The sequence below is a fragment of the Mustelus asterias genome, chromosome 16 (assembly GCF_964213995.1).
Source record: "Mustelus asterias chromosome 16, sMusAst1.hap1.1, whole genome shotgun sequence".
NCBI classification, from domain to species: Eukaryota; Metazoa; Chordata; class Chondrichthyes; order Carcharhiniformes; family Triakidae; genus Mustelus; species Mustelus asterias.
This window is the reverse complement of record NC_135816.1, coordinates 27,634,054-27,644,668: the sequence shown is the minus strand read 5'-3', so window position 1 is coordinate 27,644,668 and position 10,615 is coordinate 27,634,054. Positions and strand designations below refer to the sequence as shown.

At 40.9% G+C, this 10,615-nt stretch overlaps 1 protein-coding gene across 6 annotated transcripts in view; it reads right to left on the bottom strand.

The window, feature by feature from the left end:
* Positions 1–2,074: 2,074 nt before the first annotated feature.
* The window catches only part of LOC144505058 (uncharacterized), a 105,315-nt gene continuing 96,774 nt past the window's right edge, over positions 2,075–10,615 (bottom strand). For 5 of the 6 annotated variants that reach the window (XM_078230795.1, XM_078230794.1, XM_078230796.1 and 2 more), the window contains one exon: positions 2,075–3,834. In XM_078230795.1, the coding sequence (XP_078086921.1) occupies positions 3,767–3,834 (68 nt within the window). In that variant the 3' untranslated portion in view covers positions 2,075–3,766. Of the gene's footprint in view, positions 3,835–5,858; positions 6,149–10,615 lie in introns of those variants that run through there. The other variant, XM_078230798.1, reaches the window with a different exon arrangement.

The following is a 10,615-nucleotide window of genomic DNA, read 5'->3' as shown; positions in this document are numbered from 1 at the left end:
TCACAAAGCAAATGACATTTGGCAATTGGACTGCAGACAAGTCCTGGTGAGCACCTAATTAAATATGGACATTGTTAAGGGTACCTCATAGTCATCTGTGGAATTCACACATCACATTGTTTAAGGATGGGCCAGAAGACTAAAGACTATGGAGTTTCAAGACTGCCTATCTCCATATTTCATTTTGGACAGTCACGGAGATCAAAACTAAATGGCCACTATCAACTTCCCAGTATATCACCAGGATGTCCCCAATCCAAACAGTACTTGGGGTGGGGCTCAGAAGTGTTAACCCAGCTGAAGTGGAAAGTTTCTCAATATTTAAGAAGGTTCATAACAGAACACCTTAAGGCACTGACAAGACTACCAGTAAAGAGTTAAATGATTCTTGAAACAAGTTAATAAGTTAATGAGACAAACAGTTACAAATCTATGTGTGGATGGGATGCAGTGAGAGGATTAAACAAGTAATTATGATTTAAAAACATATATATATTTTTAAAAATATATTTTAAGTATTGTATGGATCATTGCTCATTTCAGCAGAAAGCAGGCTACCGCAAGGTGTGATGGTAAAGAGTTCAGAGCCAAAGGCTTGGGAACCCCATAGTTAGCAAAATTCATATCAGAAAGTTCTTATGAGGGAACACGCCTGGCAACATTATGAATAGGCTCATCCATCGTCTCGACTCAGGATAAGGACATGCCTGGACACAGGATCACACATTTATCCAGGTTGGCAATGATCCAGTGGGAAAGTCCACTTTGACCCTGGTAGCAAGCATCTAGGGTAACCAAGCAACCAAGAAGTGACTTTAGCCAAGATAGGAGTTAGCGTCCGGATTTAATGAACAAATGGGATATCATTATACTGGATGGTGGAATGCAATTGGCTGAGGTGAATGTCAGAGATTATTATTGATACATGTTTATTGAATGTAATTGATTTCAAACTAATATGAGGCGGGAATAATTGATAAGAAAAACTATAATTGATCTCTTTCTGATTGTATACATCAGATTCATTGAAGAAGTTCTGTTGCTCAATCTTAGAGATACTTAACTCTTTTGGTGATCTCCAAGCAGCTGCTTGTTATGCTTTTGTTTTGAATAAATGTTATATCATGAGTTTTGTATTGTCAATAGTTAAAGACAGCACTGGCCATCTTAATTTACCCCACAATACCAGCAGTCATGTGATTGAAACTGGGTCCAGGGAATCTAACCATTTCCATTTTATCTGGTGTCACTTCTGACATACATCCTGCGACCCTTCATTGAGAAGAGGATTGATCCCTCAGCTTGAATCTAATTATGAAGTGGTGAATATGCCAGGCTATGAGGTTATTGATTGTAATTGAGTACAATTTTGCTGCAGCTGATGGCCGATAGCAGCTCATGGATGCCCAGTTTTGAGTTGCTAAATATCTTCGAAGTCTATCGCATTTTGCATGTTGCTAAGATCACACAACATGATGGAGTAAGGATGGGGCTTCATGCACTTTCTTTATCTGTGCTTTGTGGTGTATTGGAGGGGTGTGTGAGTGGAGTGTGTATGTAATTGGGTGTGCGGTGTATGCGTGTGTGATGTATGTGTGTGGTATGGGCGGTGTATGTGTGGGTGTGACTTGCGTGTCTGCGTGTGGGTGAGGGCTGTGAGGTGTGGATGTGTGTAGTTGGGTGGTGTGTGCATGGTGTGGGTGGTGTGTGTGTGAGTGGTGTGTGTCTGGGTGTGTGGGTCTGTGTGTGGTGGGGGATGTGAAGTGTGGGTGTGTGTGGTGTGGGTGGGGTGTGTGTATGGTGTGGGTGGTAAGTTTATGGGTAGTGAGTGTGTGAGTGGTGTGTGTCTGGGTGTGTAGGTGGAGAGTGTGAGATGTGGGTGTTGTGGTGCCGATGGGGTGTGTGTATGGTGTGGGTGGTATGTTTGTGGGTAGTGAGTGTGTGAGTGGTGTGTGTCTGGGTCTGTGTGTGCATGGGAGGAGTGTGAATGTGTCTGTGTACTCACATGAGACGAAGTATTTTAAGTGGTGTTAATTCACTGTAAGTAGGTGAGAAAATAAATAACCTTCTTCAGTTTAAACTCACGGCAGTTTGCTGCTGTATTATTTAATTGGAATACCCAACACAGTATAAGAAAAATCACTCCTCTTTCTATTCAAAACATACTGATTACTGGCAGTAAGAGAGCAGATACATTTTGTCAGTGACACCTTGTATTAATAAACCTCGCGTAGGATTACATATAAATTAAAAATGGAAATAATGTGATCAGCCTGAACGATCTGCAATGTTGCTTATCCTTCTCTTTAATCACTGTGACATTCTTTGATACTTCTAAATATCTCCATTTATCTGATGAAGATTGAATTTATAACTTTATCACTTGTCTCTACTCAGTAGACTTTTAATCTCTTTCCTGTCATTTATGAACCATTTTCAATTATCAGTTAGACTCGCCGTTGCCTTGTACAAATCACATCTAATGAACAAGGAAATTGCAATCAATGGAGGTGACGTACTCTCTGACTATGATTTGTCATGACAAGTCACATTCATTTAAAGTAAAAATTCTCGATTATTTACAAACGTATTTGAGACAGGCAGACTTATGGCAATATATTTTGTTAGATCAGTGCACTATTGTAAGGAAAGTGAGGGCATGAGTTCATCTCCATGACTCAGCAGTCTGAGCTGGGTTTGTATCCAACTTCACAAACAAAAAGCAGAAAAAACAAGGGTGAGTTAATCCACAGAACTCTTACACAACTCCCACTGACCCCTTACTAAACCAGCCTTGATAGTGACATGGGAAAAGGTCATTTAACCGTTTTCTTAAATGGGAGAAGATGTAAAATGGTTAATTGGGAGAAATGAAGAACATAAGGTCTAAAAGATTTTTTATACAAACTTACATTTAGCATCAGCTATTTGGCCAGAAATTTCCTGGATTTCATTTTTGCTGAAAGAGAAGTCATTTTTAAGCTGCTTTTCCCAAGGTGAATTTTCTGTGAAATTGAATTAAAAACCCACATAAAAGAAGTCAAATCATCAAACACAATCAAGGCCAGAGGAACTCACGGAGTATTTGTCAAACCGTCAATTTTGCTTGTTTATGAAAATACAATTGTGAAAATTATTTTGAATGTAACAGGTCCTGACACCATAAAAATACATCCGAAGATACAGAAAATATATTGCAGATCTCAGTAAGAAATAACTTTTTTTTGAAAATCGCTAAATAATATCACATTAAAATATCAAAAACAGACTTTGGTTTTTGCCATTTGTGAAATGTTGCACAGAAACTTGCATGTTCAAAACTTGGGAAAATGTATCAAATTCATGTTTCTCCATAGGGTTATGGGGATAGGGCCTGGTTAGGATTGTGGTCGGTGTAGACTTGATGGGCCGAATGACCTCCTTCTGCACTGTGTGATTCTAAGATTCCTGGTGTTTCACATATGGATGGAGCTATGTAAATTGGTGAATTGAGACTTTGGTGGATATATCATGATCACGGATGTTTTCATGTGGCAATGGTCAGGTGTAAAACCAGCTTAAATCAGATGTACACAAACTTCCTTTGAGAAAAAAAAACAATGCAACACGTATGCCACAGTGACACAAACCTCCAAGGAAATTCTGAGTCAATTGAATCTAAAACTTTATCTACAGAGTGTACATTTTGGTGCACTTTCTGACCCATTCAGTCCACAATTTCACCAAGAATAACTTATTAGTTGAATTGGAGAATCAGTTGTGTTGGTCACAGACACAATTTTTCCACATAATTTCCTGGGAAGGTGCCAAATTTCCTGGTTCTTCGAGATGTACCTAGAAAATATACACACCAATGCCATGAATGCTTTAAACAGTACACTCTTCGGTTTAGATTGAAATATCCCATCAGTAGAGCATATTCATGTAACTGAGTTGAAAAATATTTAATGGGTATTGTTTGTTGCACAAATGTGATTACTCTGTAATAAATAATTTGAAAATACCTACAGATAAAGTGGCCAAAGATGATTAAAAAACCTTTTCACAGCAGTACAATACAAAGACTATTCATTCACTAACCTCTCTCATACCCAACAGTGTGCTATAAAAATACTGAAAATTAATGGGCAGACAATAAATCATTTTTAAACACTGGGGCATAGTTGACTCATTCTTTGCACAAACATAAAAATAGTTCTTGTTTATGGGGGACCTAAAAATAATCCATGTAAAAACATGACAAAAATATGAGGCAACAGTAAGTTTTGACAAAACACCCTCCCAGGTGTCCATTTCATGTTCTAATATAAATATTGGCAATTATTGATGGTCTCTTACTTTAATGTGCTTTAAAATGGTTAATCCCACATGATTTAAAAGCACTATTTTCAATTATATGGAGGGCATTAGGAATTTTTCCCAGCAGTACTCCAAGATTCAATCACCCGTTCCTTGTATTTGGCTGCCTTCACTGACATATAATTCATTGTTAACCATTTGAAAATACTTAATCAAAAAAGCAATGTTGATTATTCACACAGTCCCTCATTAGTAACACCCAGGGTTAGACATTTGGCTCCATAGTACCCGAGTTTAAATGCTGTGGGTGCTGTTTTGTGTCCAAAATGGTGTCAATGCTGCATGCATAAATTCTAATGCCTTACAAGATTTTGCTAAGATCCAAAAAAGAAGTCATTAATATTTGCAAATTAAATTTTTTTTATTTGTTCATGGGATGTGGCATCACTGGCTGGGTCAGCACTTATTGCCCATCCCTGAGGGCACTTAAGAATCAACCACACTGCTGTGGATCTGGAGTCACATGTAGGTCAGACCAAGGAAGGACAACAAATTTCCTTCCCTAAAGGACATTGATGAACCAGATGGTTTTTTACAACAATCAACAATAGTTTCATGGTCATCATTCGACTCTTAATTCCACATTTTTATTGAATTCAAATTTCACCATCTGCCATGGTGGGATTCAAGCCCAGGTCCTCAGAGCATTGCCCTGGGTCTATGAATTATGAGTCCAGTGACAATACCACTGTGCCACTGCCACCATTAAGTGTTTAATGCCTGCTTCTGCCCTATTTTGCAACTTTGGCTTGCCTCAAGGCAGCCAGCACAGTTACTGACATTTCCCAAGCAGACCAATACTAAGTGATGTTCAATGAGGAAACAAATTAGTATGCGCCTTAGTCACCCTCACTCCTTGTCCCAAGATCTCGGACCTGATGTCACTCCTGACTTTGACCTCCAGTAGCTGCCCCCTCCACCTAACAATTACCTTTCGTGTCCCCCAGCCCCAGTCCCAAAATTCACACAACCCCAAATGTACTCCAAGACCTAGCCAACAATACTGCAGGTTGATTTTCTTTCCTGACCATCCTAGTCCCCACCAATCACATCTGAGGCTCAACCAGCAAAAGTGCAGAACCTCAAGCAATGTTCTTTATTTTAACCCCTCACCTCAATTTACTTGCATAGGCTGAGTCATTGCTCCTCCAGACCTCTGCAATCTTTCCCAATCGATAACCAGAACTTGCACAGTCTCACTGTGCTCCACCTTTTAAAAGTTTAAAGTTTATTTAATAGTGTCACAAGTAGGCTTACAATAACACTGCAATGAAGTTACTGTGAAAATCCTCTAGTCGCCACGCTCCAGTGCCTGTTCGGGTACACCGAAGGAGACTTTAGCATGGCCAATTCACCTAACCTACACGTCTTTGGACTGTGGGAGGAAACCAGAGCACCTGGAGGAAACCCACGCAGACACGGGGAGAACATGCAGACTCCTCACGGACAGTGACCCAAGCCAGGAATCAAACCCGGGTCCCTGGTGCTGTGAGGTTTTATGTAGTGGTGAGGTCCAAGGCCCAGGATCCTGTTCTACTCTGACTTCCCAATTTGAGCATGGGCAGTTAGTACTCAGCAGGCGGTACTACCAAATTTCTAGGCCCCAGTGTTCCATCACACTCACCATCTGTTCCACTCGGGGCAGTCGCATTGCAAGATATGGGATTGGAATGATTTCAGGCAACTTTGGGACACTGGACATACCCGTCTGAAAATAGCTCTTTGCGCCTCTGCTTTTGCCAAGAAAATCGATGCAAGAAGGTCCAATTTCTCCTCCTTCACTCAATCCCTGTACAATAAATGGCAGCAGAAAGTAATTTTAATGCTGTGACTGCAACCAGTCAGTTCAGCGGGCTGACGCAATAAAGTGACTCAGTGGCAATCCCCAAGACAACTAATTAGATGCTATTATAATATGTAGAATAAAAACAGAAAGTCCTGGGAATATTCAGCAGGCCCTCGACCCTACCCAGACCTTCCCTTTTGTTTTTCCTCTCCCTCCTAACTTTCAATGGCATTAACCCATATTTCTAACTTCCTTCTGTTCTAAGTAAAAGACTTGAAATGTTGGGTGGAATTTTCTGGTCGTTCATGCCAAGCGCCAAATTCTCCATCCTTGTTTGCAGCGGGGGCAGGGCGTGAATGCCCAGATAATTCCGGCCGTTAACTCTGTTATTCTCTCTCCAGATGCTGCCAGGCTCGCTGAGTATTTCCAGCTATTTTTATTTCATTTCCAGCATTCACAGTTCTTTATTCCTACTTTAATTAGATCTTTCAGTGTTATTTCAGGAAATTGCATAGAAAAGGGGCTGGGTTACAGATTGTTTTCCTCCACTTCCAATCAATTGATCTTCAATTTGATACCTCCTGGAATGCAACTTATTTTAACAGCTGATGAAATTGTTACTTTTCTCTTCAGGTTATTTAACATGTCATAAAATTTCTGTCAGTCGAGATTATTAAAGGACAGAAGTTAACACGCCCCAGTGTGAAAGATATGTCATAATCTCATTAGGAAATCCTCAAATGTGAAATGAAGAAATTAACTGAAAATAATGACTATTCTGAACAGTGCATTTCCCACATGGACAGTAAAATTAGTCTCAGCACATCAAATTGGAATTCTTGTAAACTTACAAGATTCAAATTGGAAGATGAAATTCAGGTGCGAATTATACAGTAAATGGCAGAACCCTGAGGAGCATTGGCATACAGAGGGATCTGGGCGTACAGGTCCATGGATCCCAGAAAGTGGCAACACAAGTAGATAAGATGGTCAAGAAGGCATACAGCATGCCTGCCTTCATCGGCTGGGGCATCAAGTATAAGAGTTGGCAAGTTATGTTACAGTTGTATAAAACTTTAGTTAGGCCGTATAACGTGCAGTTATGTTTGTCACACTAACAGAAGGATGTGGATGCTTTGGAAAGAGTGCAAAAAAGGTTCACCAGAATGTTGCCTGGTCTGGAAGGTTTTCACTGGAAAGTTTTCACTGGAAAGACAGAGGCTGAGGGGTGACCTGATAGAAGTCTACAAAATTATGAGATAGGGTAGATAGTCAGAGGCTTTTTCTCAGGGTGGAAACGTCAACTACAAGAGGGCATAGGTTTAAGGTGAGAGTCATAGAGTCATAGAGGTTTACAGCATGGAAACAGGCCCTTCGGCCCAACTTGTCCATGCCGCCATTTTTTTAAAAATCCCTAAACTAATCCCAATTGTCTGCATTTGGCCCATATCCCTCTATACCCATCCTATCCATGTAACTATCTAAATGCTTTTTAAAAGGCAAAAGTGTACCTGCCTCTACTACTACTTCTGGCAGCTTGTTCCAGACACTCACCACCCTCTGTGTGAAAACATTGCCCCTCTGGACACTTTTGTATCGCTCCCCTGTCACCTTAAACCTATGCCCTCTAGTTTTAGACTCCCCTAACTTTGGGAAACGATATTGACTATCTAGCTGATCTATGCCCCTCATTATTTTATAGACCTCTATAAGGTCACCCCTCAGCCTCCTACGCTCTGGAGAAAAAAGTCCCAGTCTATCCAGCCTCTCCTTATAACTCAAACCATCAAGTCCCAGTAGCATCCTAGTAAATCTTTTCTGCACTCTTTCTAGTTTAATAATATCCTTTCTATAATAGGGTGACCAGAACTGCACACAGTATTCCAAGTGTGGCCTTACCAATGCCCTGTACAACTTCAACAAGACGTCCCAACTCCTGTATTCAATGTTCTGACCGATGAAACCAAGCATGCCGAATGCCTTCTTCACCACTCTGTCCACCTGTGACTCCACTTTCAAGGAGCTATGAACATGTACCCCTCGATCTCTTTGTTCTGTAACTCTCCCCAATGCCCTACCATTAACTGAGTAAGTCCTGCCCTGGTTCAATCCACCAAAATGTATCACCTCGCATTTGTCTAAATTAAACTCTATCTGCCATTCGTCAGCCCACTGGCCCAATTGATCAAGATCCCGTTGCAATCAGAGATAACTTTCTTCACTGTTCACTATGCCACCAATCTTGGTGTTATCTGCAAACTTACTAACCATGCCACCTATATTCCCATCCAAATCATTAATATAAATGACAAATAACAGTGGACCCAGCACTGATCCCTGAGGCACACCGCTGGTCACAGGTCTCCAGTTTGCAAAACAACCCTCTACAACCACCCTCTGGCATCTGTCAAGAAGCCAATTTTGTATCCATTTAGATACCTCACCCTGGATCCCGTGAGATTTAACCTTATGCAACAACCTATCATGCGGTACCTTGTCAAAGGCCTTGCTAAAGTCCATGTAGACAACATCAACTGCACTGCCCTCATCTACCTTCTTGATTACCCCTTCAAAAAACTCAATCAAATTTGTGAGACATGATTTTCCACTCACAAAGCCATGCTGACTGTCCCTAATCAGTCCTTGCATCTCTAAATGCCTGTAGATCCTGTCTCTCAAAATACCTTCCAACAACTTACCCACCACAGATGTGAGGCTCACTGGCCTGTAGTTCCCAGGCTTTTCCCTGCAGCTCTTTTTAAACAAAGGCACAACATTTGTCACTCTCCAATCTTTGTGAGGTGGGAAGTTTAGGGGAGGCATGCAGGAAAAGTTTTTCACACAGAAGATGGTGGGTGCCTGGAATGCATTGCCAATGGAATCGGTGGAAGCGGGCATGTTAGCAACGTTCAAGGTGTATCTTGATTGACATATGAATGGGAGGCGTACAGAGGGATAGAAACCACATATCGACATAAGCTAAGTGGGCCAAAGGGCCTGTTCCTGTGCTGTATTGTTCCTTTGTTCACTGATGGTTACAGTTTGATATAGAATATGTATGTTGTGATGGGTTTTATGTTTACATTGTGATCAAGCTAAATATTGAGATGGATAATAATAGAGGAATGGTAATGTGGTGAATGGGGAATTGGGGTATCACAATCGGATGTGTCAAGCACAAATAGTGCGGCCAGAAAAGGGCTCTGTTGGATGCCTTCTCCTTTTCACCTGCTCTTCCTCTTTTTCCTCAGCTACAAATTACTGCACCCATGTCAGAGAGTAAATACATTGTGCAGAATCCTTCGTCTTGAAATAAAGCTCTTCAGTTACATTGCTCCCTGAAGACTGATTACTGGCTCCTGCTGCAACTGTGGAAATGTTCGGTGGTTTCCAGAGTAGATTAAAGATGCCAATCAGGTGGTAACATTAATGTAGTTGATTATCTCTTTTAATAGTTGTTGTGGAGGCCTTTGCTATTGTTGAATGAAAGCTAAGAAACAAAGCATTAATTACAACATGGAGCTCCAAAATTGCAGCACGGAGATGAAATCGGCATTACACAATTATCGGGAAGCAATGGACTAATGGTATTGTCGCTAAGACTATTCATCCAGAAACTCAGCTAATGTTCCTGGCACCCGGGTTCAAATCCTGCCACGGCAGACAGTGGAATTTGAATCTGGAATTAAGAATCTACTGATGACCATGAAACCATTGTCGATTGTCGGGAAACCTATCTGGTTCACTAATGTCCTTTAGGGAAGGAAATCTGCTGTCCTTACCTGGTCTGGGGGTCTACTTGTAAATCCAGAGCTACAGCAATGTGGTTGACTCTCAACTGCCCTCGGGCAACTAGGAATGTCTAGAGGCCCAACTAGGGATGGGAAATAAATGCGAGCCAGCCAGCGCCACCCATGTCCCATGAATGAATAAAAAAACATCATGATCAGTCAATTCTGTATACTTCTGATAGATGTTCCAGGGATGCATTCCAAAACCCTCACTAAAATGGCATCTGGCACAGCTAAGACCAGAAAACTTGTATTCAAATTTCATGGACCCCATTATGGAGGCAAGATAGAAAACTGGATACAGAGTCAAAGTTTGTGGTGTTTGTTTATTAACACCATGCAGTATGTTAGATATCTAAATAGAAATAGAATAGTCAGAATAAATATATCTTAGAATCATCGAAGAATCACAGAATTCCTTCAGTGCAGAAGGAGGCCATTTGGCCCATTAAGCCTGCATCTAAAACAAGCCCATCGAGGCCCCTGTCCCGTAACCCCACTTATTTACCTTGCTAATACTCTAAGGCAATTTAGCATTTCCAATCAACCTAACCTGCACATCTTCAATGTATTTTCTTCCCATTTGGGAAAATATTAGTTCAAGTTCAGTATTTCAACATTACACATGATGCATTTTTACTGTTGCAGATGCACAGAAAACATACAGGAAAATGTTAAT